The sequence below is a fragment of the Sorex fumeus genome, unplaced genomic scaffold (genome assembly GCF_029834395.1).
Source record: "Sorex fumeus unplaced genomic scaffold, SorFum_2.1 ptg000054l, whole genome shotgun sequence".
Taxonomy (NCBI): domain Eukaryota; kingdom Metazoa; phylum Chordata; class Mammalia; order Eulipotyphla; family Soricidae; genus Sorex; species Sorex fumeus.
The window spans coordinates 34,522,739-34,540,224 of record NW_026606111.1 but is presented as its reverse complement, the minus strand read 5'-3'; the positions used below and the strand labels follow the sequence as shown (position 1 = coordinate 34,540,224).

The window sequence follows — 17,486 nt, the reverse complement described above, 5'->3', positions numbered from 1 at the left end:
GGACCTGGGATCAGGTTTACTTGGAAGTCTCTAAGACCAATTTTCCCTTTTCATAGAAATTTCCCTTTGATCATTTGAGACAATTTAACCTTTCGAATGAGAAAAGAGTAGAAGAGAGGAATGTAGAATGAGGTTAAGTAAACGGAGAATCTGTCACATAAAGCAAGTTTAAATCCCAGTAACAGCATCCATGCAGGACAAACGGAAGCATTATTCTTTCAAAAACATTATTCTTTTAAACAGTGTGTAATGACATCCTCCCTAGAGACTTTTTCCAAGAAAGAAAAAAAAAATACTTCTTCAAAAGCCATTTTCTAGATTCCAAGCATTGAAGTATAATGAGTGAAGTACAGTTAAAATTCTGTGTTCTGTTTGTGAGAAGGTTTAAAATGAGAACAATAAAAAGGTGCTCATAAAAGTTTCTCCCGTGCTCATAAAAGTTTCTCCCATGCTTGTTTCAGTTACATATGGGTACTTCCACGAAGGGATTTTCATTACTACTTTTATGTCTAACTGTAAAATTTGAGTCAATCATATTTTATGTTTTTAAGGGAGAAATGACTGAAATAGGCCAAGTGTAAGATAGTTTATTTTTAATTTTTTAATATACCATCTTTTAAATGGTGAAGAATAAACCATAGAATATCTTTACAATTCTCTATGCTGTTGTTACCTCTTGACAACTTAAGTACAAAAATTCAATGTTTTAAAGCTTAGTGTTACTTATCAGAAGTTGACTTGTTTTAAAAGTTTAAAATATTCTTCAACAGTAAAAAAGGGAGCAGAGAAATAACTTTTCCCAATTTTAAACACTGTAAGTTTAATATATGTCCAAATAAACATTTCTCTTTAAAGATTTCAAAACTGCTGCATGCAAACTGAATGTAATGGGACAATAAAAGAAAAACACTGTAAGCGAGAAATGGACCCTCCTTCACTGCTGCTGGGAATGCCAACTGGTTCAGCCCTTTCGGAAAACAGTATGGATGATCCTCAAAAAAGTAGAAATTGAGCTCCCATTTGACCCAGCAATACCACTCCTGGGAATATATCCCTGAGAGGCAAAAAGTATAGTCAAAGTGACATCTGTACTTGTTTGTTCATTGCAGCGCTGTTCACAATAGCTAGAATCTGGAAAAACCCTGAGTGCCTGAGAACAGATGACTGGTTAAAGAAACTTTGGTACATCTACACAATGGAGCTGTTAGAAAGGATGAAGTCATGAAATTTACAGACAAGTGGTACTGCATGGAAAGTATCATGCTTAGAAGTGAAATGAGTCAGAAAGAGAGGAACAGACATAGATTGCATCCAGCTAGGGAAAAAAAAGTAACAAAAAGTAAACATAAAGTAACAAAATAGGAAACTAACACCCAAGAATTGCCAGGAGGTTTACTTCATGGCTTGGAGGCCAGCTGCACACTCTAGGGGTAAAGGCAGCTGAGATAGAGAAGAGAGCACCAAATAAAGGGTGTTGGGAAGATATGCCCAGGATGGGAGATGCATGCTGAAAGTAGACTATAGACCAAACATGATTACCACTCAATGCCTCTTTTGCAAACCAAAGCACCCAAAAGGAGAGAGAGAACAAAAGGGAATGGCCTGTCACAGAGGCAGGGTAGGATGGAGGGATTGGGGGTTGGAGGGATACTGGGATTAGGGGTGGTGGAGAATGGGTACTGGTGTAGGGATGGGTACTCAATCATTGTATAACTGAAACCCAAGCACAAAAATTTGTAAGTCTACAACTGTACCTCATGGTGTTTCACTAATAAAAAAAAAGAAAAACACTGTAGAAGAATGATAATTATATTTATTTAGCAAAATAAACTTGAAGAAATTTTGCTATCAAAAAATATAAGAAATCATAATCAAAATTTAGCTTCCCCATCTTATTTGGTACTGAAATCTATCTATAAAAATACTTAATTTTGAGTTTTAGTTGTTGGATCCACAACCTGTTTTCCAAGTAAGTAAAAAGTAGAGAATTAAATAAACTGTTAATCTCTAATTTACTAGACCCACAATGTATGAAAAATTGTAACAGGTGCATGGTTTTATTTTGGAAACCAAATATTATTCATAGATGTGATTTTAGTGGAAATACATTTTAAATTTTTAATGAAATTCTACCACCACCATAAATAGTATCCAGATAGTAATGCCACATACAATCCTAATATTCACTTGACTAAAGAACTACTCTTTCAAGGAATTACCACCACCATGCCAGGGCAGAGCAACATTACTTTCCCAAAACTATACCATTTAAAAAAATCTATATTTCTCAGATTTTGTGCTCTGGCATTTTCTGTCATTTGGTATCTGCAATTTGGTGAAAACATTAAGATATTTTTAATAAAATTCAGTCTAAAATTCTTGTGTGTCTTTTAAAGTAAAATACTCTTCAAGCTAGACTTTGTTTCTTCTAAAGTTGAATTTATGGATGCCCAATTTCACTGTCACTGTCACTGTCCTCCCATTGTTCACTGATTTGCTCAATTGGGTCCAGTAACATTATGAGACTTGTTACTGTGTTTGGCATATCAAATACGTCACAGGTAGCTTTCCAGGCTTTGCTGTGCGGGCGAGATACTCTCGGTAGCTTGCCGGGCTCTCCGAGAGGGGTGGAGGAATCGAACTCGGGTCGACCATGTTGGCTGCGTGCAAGGCAAATACCCTACCCGCTGTGCTATTGCTCCAGCCCTATGGATGCCCAATTTAGTCAAGACAAAATATAAACACTATATAAGAAACACTATAAGACAATGGAGCCACTCTTATCCCTTTGATAATGTTTTTGCTTGTTCCAATTTGGATTTCTCCACATCCTTGCTTTCTCATATGAAAGTACCTTCACTTTAACTTACAAAAAAGGAACCTGAAGAAAACTCCAACAACAAACTAGGGCAATGGAATTTGGTGTTCTTTGCAAAGACTCTTGTAATCACAACATGTTCAAGCAATTTACAGCTTCAGTGCTAACACTGTGATTGGGAACACGAAGAGTACAACCACAACAGAATACAGCTGTCAATTAGAAGCACGGCATAAAGACATCTTTGGCCATGTAAGCTCTGGGCCCTTTGGAAATAAGTCAGCTGCATTGCCAACATGACAAAGAAAATGGCTATATTCAGAATTAGGAACAGCCTGGTATACGAAGCAGACAGTGATGGAGCTTTGCTGTGAGTTGTTCCCATCCTCCCCTGTCCAAAACGGCCTTTCATCAAGTCACTTTTGTGTTTCTCATAGGTTACATCAGCAAAATCTAGAAGGTCTTTCATTTCTTCATCTTCATCTACAGGCTGTTCCTTCTGTGCCAAAATCTGAGCTTTCTGTCGAATCTTTTTTTCATTGTCTTCAATTTGTGCAAAAATATCAGGAATGGCATCCACAAATTTATAGCGTTTCCCTACCCTTCGGTTTTTCTTCAACTTGATTTGCTGCTGCTGCTGCTGCTGCTGCTGTGATATAGCAAAAATCCTATCAATGGCCTCCTCAGTTTGCCTCTTATCTGAAAATCTCAGCAGCCGTTCAGCAGTCTTTCTAAAACTAGCTGTGTTCCGTACTCGGGACAGGATCTGTTTCTCCAGCAGCTGGAACACTGGCTTAAAATGCTGCAGATTCTGTTCCACAATAGCAGTATAGTCCTTCACCTCCGGGACAAGGGTGCTCTTAATGGCAGAACTCTGGTCAAAGAGAATTTTCTGACGGTCTGCAATGACCTGTGCAAAAGCAGACTGTCCTGTACTGTCCCCTGTCCAAATGTAAGTGGCATAGGCATGCTCACTGGTAGCTATGAACACATCCAGCTGTTGAGAGTCTCCATGAATGCTGAAGCTCTGAACATCTAAAGACGGCCCTATGAAGAGGTAAGCTGTCCTGGTGAGGGGACTTCGGAGGTGCGTGGTAACATTCACATAGTTTGTTCCATTGTAGGGATAGCCCCGAGGGTAGGTCACTGAAGCAAAGTTCCCTTTCTCACTGTAGCCTGTATCATCCATCCAGTACATTTTATATAGACCATCTCGCTGTCTGATGAATGCCCCATGGACCCCATCTACCACTGTTTCCTCAAAAGGCACATCCACATTATGAAAGAAGCTTGCCACAGATTCCAAGGGGGTGTCCTCACCCAGGTGAATTTGGTCCACAAGGAGAAGCAGCTGTGGGTGCAGGAGGATCAGATTCCTCTGGACATGTTTTAGCTTGAGCTGGGGGTTATAAGCTCCCACCCCTTCTCCTCGAATGAAAACCACTCCATTTTTCTCCACTGCTGCAACCACCCTCCCCTGACAGCTAGCCGCCAGGTCATGCTTGTATTTTGACCATTTTGATGAGCAATCTTCTGTGACCTGACCTTCCCAAGGAGAGAAGCAGCTCTTTGACACAGCTGGGGAAAACATCAAGACGTTGTTGAAGAATGTGTATTTTGGCCCATAAAGGGCCTCAGTAATGAAAGGCACACCGTTGGGAGCAAAAGTAAATGAGTTTTGGTCCGGATGTTCATGTCCAGCATTAAAATTTCTCCATCCTTTGATCCAATCTTTGTATTTGTTTCTGTGGACAATGTCATATATTGCACGCCCCCCGAGTTTTCCTGACTTAAAGGAAAGGAAAGATCTATTTATTTCTGCAGGCAGAGCACTTCCATAAGTCACAACACCCCAGTCTTCAAAATAATGCAGTGTAGGGGTGCCAAAATCTGGAGGAGGAACAGATTTCAAGCTGGCATCGTACCTGAAAGAATTAATTGTTAAAGATTAAATGGTGTCTGATAAAAGTGAAAATAATACACAAAACAGTAATGCCATCCACCCCAAAGGCCCAAAACTATATTCAGAAAAGGCATTGCATGCCTGTATAGCACTATTCACAACAGCTAAAATATAGAAACAACCCAAGTGTCCAAGAACAGATGAGTGAATGAATAAACTGTGCACTGGGGTAAGAGAGAATACAGAGGGTAAGAATCTTGCCTTGCAAAAAGCTGACCATTATTTGACCCCCAGCACTCCATATGGTGCACAGAGCCAGAAATAACCCCTGAGAAACAAAACAAACAAAAAAGAAAAGTTGTGACGTATATATCTATTTATACAATGAAATAACCACTTGCTATAAGAAAAGAAAAAAGTCATGCAATATATGGATCTTAAGAGTATCATGCTGATTGAAGTCAAGGGGAGAGGGACAAAATGATCTCTTTCAAATGAGGAAGGAATATAAAGAAATATAGTAAGGTAATAACAAATGGTTAAAGCAAAGGCAACAGAGCCTGAGAACTGGTCTAAAGAACTGAGGTCACCATGCTAGGGGATACAGAGGGTGGACAATTAGGAGACAACCTAATGGAGGAAATGGATTGTTTTAATTGTTGAGGTTAAAGTTTAGAGCTTGGGAGATAGCTCAAAGGGCTAGAGTGCATGCTTTGCATATGGGAGCGTCATGTTTGCTCACTGGCATGGCATGGTCCCTCAAGTACCACTGAGTGTGCCCCTTCCCCAGAAAAAGGTAAAAATTTATGTTTTTTGGTATAATTAAAAGTAAAGGCAGAAACTTAAACAAAAGAAAATAAAAAACAGTGAGCCTACATGGCAATATGGCTACAGAGACCCAAAAATAGTAGCTTGCTATGACAGTGACACTGTTGACTGTATAAGGGAATACTTCGAACCACAACCTTTGATCATAAATGGAAGAAATCAGGACACATGGAGTCAGAAAGAGAGTACAGGAGGCAAGGCAATATCTTGGTTTGAACCCCAGCACCACATTTGGTCCCCTGAATATAGACAAGTATCACTCCTGAGGATAGTGCTTGAGAATTACCCAGGCCTGCAGACATAACATGGCCCAAGATAATATTCTTTACATGCACACACAGGTACCTGTTCAAGGAAAGAAAGCAAGACCCCTATTTTTTAACTCTTAGCTATATTTTTTTCAAAAGTAAATCAATGACTCATGGAATCTTCTTGGAATTTGAATTTGGCGACTTCATCTGTTGTTCTAGACTCTTTAATTTCAGGAAATTAGAAATTGATTTAGCATTATGTTGGCTTAACTGCTGCGATTTAACAAGCCCAAATACAAAATGAGATAGCTATCTTTTTCACGGGTTTTAGTCAGCTTATATATACGTATACTCCTACAAAGGAAGAGTTTTAAAAATCAAGTTAGACTTGGTGTTAATCTGGCTCCTATTGTAAATTTAATAGAACTCTCATGATTGCCTCTTAGGGACAAATTAAACTAGTAAACTATTAAATAATTACTTTTAAGTCCTAGAAACCAGGAATGGCTATATATTAATATACTTAGCTCATCTGTGAAAACAGTTTTTAGAGTTGCTATATAAACTACAAACAGTTACCACTCGACTAATTTTTCTTAATTGTTTAAAAATTAATAATACAGAGAAACAATTAAAGCTGAAAAGAAAAGCTTATTTTGGTGTTGAATGCAAGTTTCAATAGCTTGAAAAGACATCAAAGATTGATGATTAACTAGTTCCCTGTAATTTTTCTTTTCATTTATTGAATGACAACAATATGTTTGGCAGTCCATTTAAAAGGAAAGCCTGGCTTCTGCTTCTAGGCTTAAAAGATTAGGGGGTGGGGGTGGGAAATCACAATTTTTTTTAATTATCAAAGTGAAACTACCTAATACTCTCAGACACTTTTAAGCAGTTTTGAAATTTTAATACTCTCAGACACTTTTAAGCAGTTTTGAAATTTTAGTCATAGCCTGGTTGTTAGATTATAATGCTCCATTTACTAAAACAAAATAAAATATTTTACGTTTATTATTTTTTGCTGTGATTATCAAAATAACCCAGCCAGATTTTGTGGTTTTCTCTTTATGAATTTAAAAAGTAAAGTGATGTAAATCACTTTTTATTCATACCTATGAAATAGTATGAGTCCAAAACATCTCTAATACAAGAAAACCAAAACTGAACAACAGTTAATTAGATCTTTGATAGTAGGAAATTTTTTTAAGAGTTTCAAATGCTCTGATAGGCCATTAAAGTGAAGCTGCCAAGTACTTAGTGATATGGAGAAAAGATTAAAAAGTGTTTTAGGGTTTTTTTTCCAAGTGCCAAAAGCCAACCAGTGTTTTCTGGGCACAAGTTCTCTTTAGTGCCAGCCCCACTTGTCATACCAGAGAAACTCCGTGTGAAGAGTACACCAGCGCTGCCCTTTGGATGGGGTCCCGGGGCCTTCCAGCACACGGCTCCTTCTGATTTGATCAGCCAGCCAGTTGCCACTGCCATTACGCATAACAAATTTATCCAGGAACACTAATTGGCTTTCTGGACCATAAAACCAGTTATAATTTGAGTCTGCGATAGCCACTGTTCTTTGAAATCCTGGGGAAAGAGGTTTGACAAAATTAAGATCAAGAGAAATACGTAGAGTCCCATAAAAGTTTGAACAATTATTTTCAGGCTTGGTTGCAAATTAGAATCAATTGTGCATTTTTGATCACTGTCACTGTCCTCCTATTGTTCATCAATTTGCTCAAGCAGGCCCAGTAATGTCTCCATTGTGACAATTGTTACTGTGTTTGGCATATCGAATATATCACGGGTAGCTTGCCAGGTTTTGCCATGTGGGCGAGATACTCTTGGTAGCTTGCCGGGCTCTCTGAGAGGGGTGGAGGAATCAAACGCGGGTTGGCCATGTTGGCCACTTGCAAGACAAATGCCTTACCCGCTGTGCTATCACTCCAGCCCATTGCACATCCAGCCAAAGGAACATTGGGTTGGTGCATTTTTGATTAAATTAATTATTAAATTAAAGGCCCTCCCGTTGATCGTCGATTTGCTCGAGCGGGCCCAGTAACGTCTCCATTGGAGACTTTGTTGTTACTGTGTCTGGCATATCGAATACTCTCGGTAGCTTGCCGGGCTCTCCGAGAGGGGCGGAGGAATCGAACTCGGGTCGGCCATGTTGGCCGCTTGTAAGGCGAACGCCCTACCCGCTGTGCTATCGCTCCAGCATTTTTGATAACAAAGAACAAACAATGGGCCAGAAAGATGTATCAAGGATTCAGTCACATACCTTGCATGTACCAGACTGAGGTCTATGTCCAGCACCACAGGACCTCTGAGCACCATAGTGTAGCACCTGAAGACTCCAGTGATGCTGGGCATAGACCTAGATGCCCTTGGCACCACTGGAGTGGTCCAGTGGGCCCAAGATTGTATCCTCAGGCTCTAGTACTGAACTGCAGGTCTGAACCTAGTATCTCCAGGAATGGTTCCCCCACCCCTGCCCCCAAAATGGCTTGGTAGACTTCTTTTACACAACCTCCCCAATAAATAACAAAACCACAATATTCACACTTCACCTCTGAGAAATTAATCAAAATTCCTCTGAAAGTGTTCCATAAATATTGTGTGTAAATTTGTATTTTTTCTGTGGCAATATGTTTTTGGTAATGTCATAACTATTAATGCATATATATGTATATATGGGCTGGGGCAATAGCACAGTGGGTAGGGCATTTGCCTTGCAAGCGGCCAACATGGCCGACCCGAGTTCGATTCCTCCACCCCTCTTGGAGAGCCCAGCAAGCTACCGAGAGTATCTTGACTGCATGGTAAAGTCTGGGAAGCTACTCGTGAAGTACTCGATATGCCAAACACAGTAACAATTGCCACAATGGAGACGTTACTGGGCCTGCTTGAGCAAATCGATGAACAACGAGAAGACAGTGACAATGATATGTATATATGCATATCACGATCACGACCATCCTGTTGTTCGTCGATTGCCTCGAGCAGGCCCCAGTAACGTCTCCTTCGCCCTAGCCCTGAGATTTTTTTTTTTTTAAAGTGCCATATTCAAGGCTGTTTCAGGGTTAGGAGAATGAGACCCATCATTGTTACTGGTATTTGGCATACTGGGTATACCACGGGGAGTTTTCCAGACTCTGCCGTATGGGCAGGTTACATTTGGTAGCCTGCCAGTTTGTCCAAAGTAGAAATGAGATGATAAGATGTCGCGTGGCCGCAAATGTGGCTGCGCGCTTCTGGGAGCTGAGTGTGATAATCTCTGGATCCTGGCCGTTGTTGGAGTTACACGGCAGTTGGTGGGTGTAACTGTCTAGCTACTGGCAGGTCCAGTCCCAAACCGTGCAGGCTTGGAGATCTCAGTCCCGGGTCCCACACACCTGGGTTCCTCTGCAGTTCTTTTATGCGTGAGGCTCATCCAAGTGTGTGGAGAGTGGTCCCAGCATGGCCTTGGCTGGGGCCCAGAGGTCTTCAGCTGTTGGGCCCTGGTGCAGACAGTCAGGAACAGGGTAGGAGACTCTGCCTTGTTCTCTCCCGGGAGCTGAGTGTGATAATCTCTGGATCCTGGCCGTTGTTGGGGTTACACGGCAGTTGGTGGGTCTAACTGTCTAGCTACTGGCAGGTCCAGTCCCAAACCGTGCAGGCTTGGAGATCTCAGCCCCGGGTCCCACACACCTGGGTCCCACACTCAGCTCCCGGGAGAGAACAAGGCAGAGTCTCATACCCTGTGCCTGACTGTCTGCACCAGGGCCCAACAGCTGAAGACCTCCAGGCCCCAGCCAAGGCCATGCTGGGACCACTCTCCACACACTTGTATGAGCCTCACGCATATATGCATATATATAAGTAAAGTAAAAAGTAAAGGCCCTCCCGTTGATCGTCGATTTGCTCGAGCGGGCCCAGTAACGTCTCCATTGGAGACTTTGTTGTTACTGTGTCTGGCATATCGAATACTCTCGGTAGCTTGCCGGGCTCCCCGAGAGGGGCGGAGGAATCGAACTCGGGTCGGCCATGTTGGCCGCTTGTAAGGCGAACGCCCTACCCGCTGTGCTATCGCTCCAGCCCTAACACATATATATATTTATATCCAACCCTCCTCACTGTCTAATATCCATGCTGGATTGCTGTACATAACTATTTAGAAAGCTACCTGGGCTATCCCCTTATGCTTGGTGAGTTCCTATACCTGGGGATGCTCCAGCAAAGCATCCCACTTTCATAGACCAAGATAATACAAAAGACTTTATTTTGTCATCCAACAAAGAAGATGCATCTTCTTGCATCATCCAACGAAGATGCAAGATTTAGGGAAGAAACTGAATTCCTATATGAAGAAAACTGTTTCCATAGGAAATCGTGCCAGTGTATAATGCTGAAAGTAAAAGAAAAGTGAGAAAATTCAAAGATCATAGTCAAAAGGGTGAGGAAAAAGAAAATAAAACAGGCATGACTAAAGATACCTAGGCATTCTTTAAAAAGAATGGGAGAAAGTGTGGCTTGGACAGGAATAATCATTATTAGACTAGTAAAAGGAGACAAGAGAAACATTGTTGAGAAAAGAGTCACTTCTGAAATGTGTGCCCATATTTACATAATTTACAGCTAATGGTTTAGTTTTTCTACCAGTAGTTTAATTAATGTACTCCCATGAAAATCTTGTTATAAATGTGATTTTAGAATCTTCTTCTAGTCTGTGTGTTTCTTGACAATAGACAATATTTTACTCTTCCTTGCATCCCCTCCCCAGTACACCACCGGGTACAGAAATATTGATAAAGTTTTATATAACTAATTACACAGAAAAATTAATCTTCCTCATAGAGGTATTCTGTGTTCTCCAGTTTAACCAAGTTGCCACAGACACAACTCACAGCTGCCTAAGCCCAGAGGCTGCTGGCAGGCAGAATCAAATTACAAAACAAGAGCCCTCTTAAGGGTCCTTGTATTCTTCTTTGCTGAAATGAGCTACAAAACAGCCTCCTTCAGCATTTCTATGAACTAAAACCGCCTGTGGTTCTGCGTGTACTGGACACTGGTAAAGGATTGGTGTTGAAACATTGTATACCTGAAACCCAATCATGAATATCTGTTATTTCATTTTGACTTTTTATTTAAAATAATTTTTAAAAAGAATTAACAACAACAACAAAAATAAATAACCCATAAACTAGATCTTAATGTGGTTTTTCTGGTCTTCAATATTTATTGGATAATCAGTAATGGAAATTCTAATTATGTGTCTATAATCAGGACAAACAGACTGCATACTGTAGCCTTGGTATAGAATCATCATTGAAAACTTGCATTTCATGGGGAGGGCTGGAAAGGGGAATCTATTCTGATAAAAATCTGCCTAAGCCTTACTGCAACAGTTTCATCCTTTTAGAAAAGAGCTGTTACAGGGCCTCCTATAAATGAATAAACCTTTAGGTTCTATATATCCTTAAAAAAAACCTGACTGGGAAGATGGTGTCACAAATCAGTGTTCAGGAAGCTGCAAGGGCCCTTCTGGGGATCCTCAGCCAAGCAGGGGAGCTGTTCTACACAAGGCTGGAAGAATCAGTACTGCTTGGATTACCTAGACCACTTTGGTGGTATCCTAGGGCCTTCAGGGCTACACCCAGGGACTGGCTGGGTCATGAACTTTTGGGGCCACACCTGGTGGTGCTCAGGGCTTCCTCCTGACTCTGTGCTCAGGAATCACTCCTGGTGGTGCTCAAGGGACCATATGGGATGCAAGGGATCAAACTCGAGTCAGTTGTATGCAAAGCAGCTACCCTACCCACTGTTCGATGGCTCTGGCCCCCTAAATTACAAGTTTATAGCAATTTGTTTCTTGGTCATTTTATATACTATTTACTGAAATAACATTAAATTTCCCACTTGCATAGCTGTTATCTTTCATTTTGAATCATGTCTGTATAGTTTAGAACACTGAAAACTAAAAAGCAAATGAGGATTTATCAGTGTTCACACAAAGGAAAATTAGCATATGATCACAGATGTTCATGTTCTAACTCATAAAATGGTCTTATATGCCGGTATAAAATCTGTGTATACAAAAATAAAAGTTTAGGAGTTAAGGTCAATCCTGGTTCAAACTCCAGCACTGCGTATGCATCCCTGAGCACAGGGTCAGAAGAAAGCCCCGAGCACTGCCAAGTATCGTCCAAACACTCCCTCCCCCTGCAAGGGGAAAAAAAAGTATAAAAAAGCACAAAAAGTACAAAAGTACAAAAAAGTACAAAAAAATAAAAGAGTTACAAATTATGTTTCTTTCCTGCTCTGTTCCAGGCTTTCCAATAAATCTAAATCACAAATCTTCTCATTAACAGTCAAAATATTATGGCCACATAAAACTCTTGGGATCTTTAATTTTAAAAAAAAGTCCCTTTAATCTTAAAAGGACTCAAATCATGCATTTCTTTTCCTAGACTTGCCCATTTTCATAATCAAAGAACAGTATAATAGTTGATATTTTTTCACTTTAGATTCCTGATATACCTGGCAGGATGGTTCTATACATAAATGCAAAATGTTGCTTAAGCCACGGATGGCCGAAGTGGTTGATGTCAAAGTGCCTCTGAACAAGAAACATGTACTGGAATAGGGATCTAGTGGTGTAGCTGCCGTATGCAACGCCTTCGTAGAGGGAGCCGTCTGTCACCTCTTGGAGCAAGACCAGAGACTTCTCCATGATGGTCAGAACTTGCTTGGTCCATAAGTAGGCTTCTTGAAGGTACCCTAAAAGATGAATATAGTAAGTCAAGGATGTAACAAAGCATCAATAAAACATAGCCAAACAAAACTCTGCGAGTTGACTAATAGTTTATCACAGATTGTGTTTCATAAAACTTTCTTGTCAACATTACAAGTAATGTCTTGCTAATCCAGTTTGTGATGGGCCCATGTTATAAATTTAGTTCACTTATTAAATAAAACTGTGCCTTTCAATATGTATCATTTTCTAATTCCTTATAAATTTAAACTGTACCACCTCTCAGATTATATGACTCAGATCAAAGTGCAAACAACCTTTACAGCAAGAAAACATATGGGTTGAGCTTTTTGTTAAATTTTTCCTGAAACATCATTACTGAAAATATATTTGAAGTGTGTAACTTCACAAAACCTTCATCACTTGTATAGGATTTACAACAACTGCGGAGATAATAAATACTAAGCAGAAAGTATTCAATTTACTCAGTCATCGGGGAACAACTTTTCATTGTCTCTGTGGGCTTAAAGATTCTACAGAATATGAAAAAGCAGCACAGCCCTGGGAGTGAGCACTGAAATGGCACCTTAATGGCAAAAATCAACACAGCATCCAGACTCTGACAAAAACAACAATAACAACCAAAAAAAAAAACCTACATTATGTTATTATTCATATCACTTTTTCTTCTTCATTTTCTTCTTTATTTTGAGGCCACACCCAAGAGTGCCCGGGCTTACTCCTGGCTCTGCACTCAGGGATTACTCCTGATGGGGTTTGGGGGACCTTGTGTGGAGGCAATGATGAAACCCAGTTCGTTGAATGCAAGGCAAGAGCTTTTCTAGCTGTATTATGTCTTGTTGACCCTCAAAAACCTTTGGAAATGCCATACTTTACAATACTGTTTATTATACTTTTCATGCATACATTATTCTAACATCACACCCATCACAAGGGTGCCTAGTCTTTCCACCAATATCTCAAAGTCATGCATTTTTCTAACTTGTCACATGCTTAAATTTCCCCACCTGAAAATGAAAGTGAACACTTCTAAATAAAATCCTTGACTCAGAAATACTAGCTTTCTGTGATTCCTATAAAACTAGTATGTAGGGAGCTACAGAGAGTACAGTGGTTAGGGCAGCTTGCCTTACACACGGCTGACCCTGGTTTGATCCCTGGCATCCCAAAGGGTCTTCTGAGTACTGCCAGGAGTAACCCCTGAACAATGCTGGCCAAAAAACAAACAAAAAAACCCATTAGTATATAGTAAAATAAAACAAAACAAAAACCCTTCACATTTCTATATAACATTTATAATTTACACATCACTAAACAATAATCTTACCTAATCTTTCTAATTGATAATCATACATTATTAGTTCAACAAGAGAGAAGGGCTGACTTGTTAAGGACCTCTGACACATTAATAAAACTTTGATCTGCATTTAGGTATTTAGATGCAAGGTTTGCCTTGTCTACTTTTACTTAAAACACACAACCCCTGCAAATAAAATTATGGGATGACTCTTGATTACCACAGATGTGTCTGTGTGATCATCAGTGCTGAACATTCTACAATGGCTCACAAGGTATGTGACAGGCAGCGTAGACCAGAAGCTCACATGCCAGGCTAAGTAAGTTCTCACTATTGTCTCATGGGGGCAGCAGTGTTCTCAGGCTGGGATGTGCAAAGGTGACTGTACCCTGACTCCTTTAAACTTAAATTCAAACTTCATACATTTATATGATATGTAGCCATTACTTCACAATTACCTATTATTTCACCCTTTGATACTACTGTAACTAGTACACTACTGTTTTCAATATCTGTTTTCAATCCAATTCATTCATGTTATCTTGTGGGTCAGATAGGACGAGAAAACCAGAAAGTAAATTAAAATTCTCCTACTTCTGAAGTTTTTATGTGAGACCATTGGAACCTCAGCATGCACTAAACTACATCGCTCAGTATCTATAAAAAATGGCTTGGAGAATGTGAAACTATTGAATATTACCGAGGCAGCTCCTAATGTTAGAGTGAGTGTTCAGGAGGCTGGATTGTAACACTATTATTAGTCTTAACTGTACTAACTGAGGTAAGGAAAACCAGAGATGTTACCCCTTCTCCTGTCCACTCTACTCATGAATTTGTGTACTGTACTTTACAGGTGGGGATTCTGGAAGGGAGTACCCCAGAGTGATAAATAAATTTAGTCAGAAATTGGATGCATGTGAAAACTCATGCCAGAGGAGAACAACAAATTTAATCCTACTGAAAGCACTGGGCTGGAGCGAAAGCACAGCGGGTAGAGCGGTTTCCTTGCACGAGGCTGACCTGAGTTCAAATCCTCCATCCCTCTCAGCGAGCCCGGCAAGCTACTGAGAGTATCCTGCCCGCATGGCAGAGCCTGGCAAGCTCCCCGTGGCATATTCGATGTGCCAAAAACAGTAACAGTAAGTCTCACAATGGAGATGCTACTGGTGCCTGCTTGAGCAAATCGATGAACAACGGGACAATAGTGCTATAGTGCTACAGTGCTATTGAAAGCATCAGTTTAGGTGCCTGCTTATTATCTGAAACAATTTCATTTGTCACAGAATGAATAAATAAGTTATATTCCTGCAGTAAAGAATAAACATTACTTAAAAGAAATGAAACTATATTAGACTAAAACTCACATTACTTAAAAGAAATAAAACGATATTAGACTAAAGCTCAAAGCCCCAAACTAAGATCCAGTTCATTCAAGGGTTCTTGCCATCATTTCGTGATAACCCTTGGGTTTTCTGAATCATTTCATGAATTTTCACACAGTTTACATTTTAACTTTAAAGGTTTTGTGAGAGTGGAGCACAAAGGGAAATAGAATGAAAATTCACCATGTTGATGAAGTTATCCTTTACTGCAAAAATTCTGCTCTGAGAGAGGCAACAAAATGTAGTGGCAAAAGAATGAACTTTGAATATGATGAAGTGGGCCAACATTCCACCTCCTTCAAAATGTACACATGAGAAATAAAATGCACACACAACTCAGCAGTTCTTGTCTACTCAATTAATATTTCTTTTCCTCTAAGATTGCATTTATAGTAATGGTTGATGAGGTAAGGAAGAAGCTAATCTCACGTAAAATTTTTAATGCTGGATAATCTGTAAAATTCTGTTCCAGTTCACACAAATTATTTTGGGCAATATATAAAATTATTTTTAGATTTATCAGCTCCATGTATACATTTAACATTCTAAAAATTCACTGTGATTTTAGGACTCCTTTTCTTAAATGCAACTTTATTCAGATACTGTATGTCGCCACACAACCTTTGATCTTCCCTTTTACCCCCTTTACTGCATACCCACTTTTGTCTCTATAAAATCACTGCTTGCCCTGAAGAAACTTGTCAGTGGACCACCAGTAATTGGCCCACATCTATTGGCTCCCAGTGAATAGCTCATGTTTTTGTTTATGAACTATCAGTCTTAGACTGGGTTCAAATGGCCCATGGGTCCCTGGTAACCCATCTCCATGGAATGGTGACAATATAAAAACAAAAAACAGTAGTATAATGATGTACATCTGTATGTGAACCACATTTTATCTCCAAATAATAAACCATTTGTTGGACTTTCAAAAACTATTTATTCAGGGTAGATGTCTTCACTGTCAAATGCTTTGGAAAAGAGACTATTTACCACTGACCTATGCTGTAATGAATGGTTTGTGAGAAATCAAAACTCATAATTAAATAACCTTCAGGCTAATGTAACTGGAGGAATGAGATGTCTCTCAATTCTCTAAGAGATGCCCTAGATATTGTTTCATCTCATAGACTTAATTAGGACCCAAGTATGAACATGTTCTAAGGCCAGTAATAAAAATTCTTTGCTCACAACATGGCAAATACAACTGATATTAGCTAGGGCATTCCCTTGATTTTATTCACACATACCTTGATTCATAAGAATTAGGCTTCCTGTGAGCAAAGCCATGCAGTTGGTGGGCTGGTGATTGTGCAGGTACTGAAATCCCCATCCTCTCCTGTATGAAGTTTCATACATATATCCCGAGGCATTGGCAATCACTTCAAGAAACTTTTCTTGTTGTGTCTTGCTCAGGTAGTTGTACAAGAAGTCATAGGCAGTGGCAAAACCAACCAAGGAGTGAGCAAGTGGGACTTCATCCCAAGGAGCATCTTTCACCAACCTACAAAGGAAAATAAGCCACGCAAGTAAGCATAAGAAGGCGTACAGCTTTCATCACATTTTTAAAGTGTCTATTTCCCAAAACAAAAGGACACATTGAAGATATGATTCAAGAGTTTTAATGACACAGAATCAACTTCCCTCCATATTAAACATGGCACCAAATTTGTCTAATGTGAAAATTACAGACTTAATGCTTTGCTCTCTCCAGCTTCTGACAACATAAAGATGCTGAGAATTTTTTTCACTTTCCAGCTTTTACTCTAGATGAAAGGTAATAGAATATATTTGAAGAAATATAAAACAGGGGCTGGAGCATAGCGGTTAGGGTGTTTGCCTTGCACGCAGCCCACCCGAGTTCAATTCCCAGCATCCCATATGGTCCCCTGAACACCACCAGGAGTAATTCCTGAATGCAGAGCCAGGAGTAACCCTTGTGCATCACCAGGTGTGACTCCCCCTTCCCCCCCAAAAATGAAATATAAAACACATGACAGGTAGAAGCATAAAAAAATCTTTGTCACATCATTTAATTAGTGCCTACCCTCCCATAAGAGATCTGTAGTTCTATTCTTACAATTGCCTTGCTAAAACTAAAAACAGGGATCTGAAGAGATCACAGAGATTAAGGCACTGGCTTCGCACATGGCTAACCCTAGTTTGATCCTCGGAACCACTTACGGTCTCCTGAGCACTGCCAAGAGTGATCCATGAGCACAAAGCCAGGAGTAAGCCCTGAGCACTTACTCAGGATGTCCC

The 17,486-nt window shown here is 39.9% G+C and overlaps 1 protein-coding gene across 3 annotated transcripts in view; it reads right to left on the bottom strand.

Moving 5' to 3' along the window:
- Nucleotides 1-2,709: 2,709 nt before the first annotated feature.
- Nucleotides 2,710-17,486, bottom strand: part of DSE (dermatan sulfate epimerase) — a 79,660-nt gene continuing 64,883 nt past the window's right edge. For 2 of the 3 annotated variants that reach the window (XM_056125075.1, XM_056125074.1), the window contains exons 2-5: nucleotides 16,475-16,728; nucleotides 12,311-12,550; nucleotides 7,171-7,378; nucleotides 2,711-4,743 (exon numbers count right to left, since the gene is read on the bottom strand). In XM_056125075.1, coding sequence (XP_055981050.1) covers nucleotides 2,982-4,743; nucleotides 7,171-7,378; nucleotides 12,311-12,550; nucleotides 16,475-16,583 — 2,319 coding nt within the window. In that variant the 5' untranslated portion in view covers nucleotides 16,584-16,728 and the 3' untranslated portion in view covers nucleotides 2,711-2,981. Of the gene's footprint in view, nucleotides 4,744-7,170; nucleotides 7,379-12,310; nucleotides 12,551-16,474; nucleotides 16,729-17,486 lie in introns of all 3 variants that reach the window. The other variant, XM_056125073.1, reaches the window with a different exon arrangement.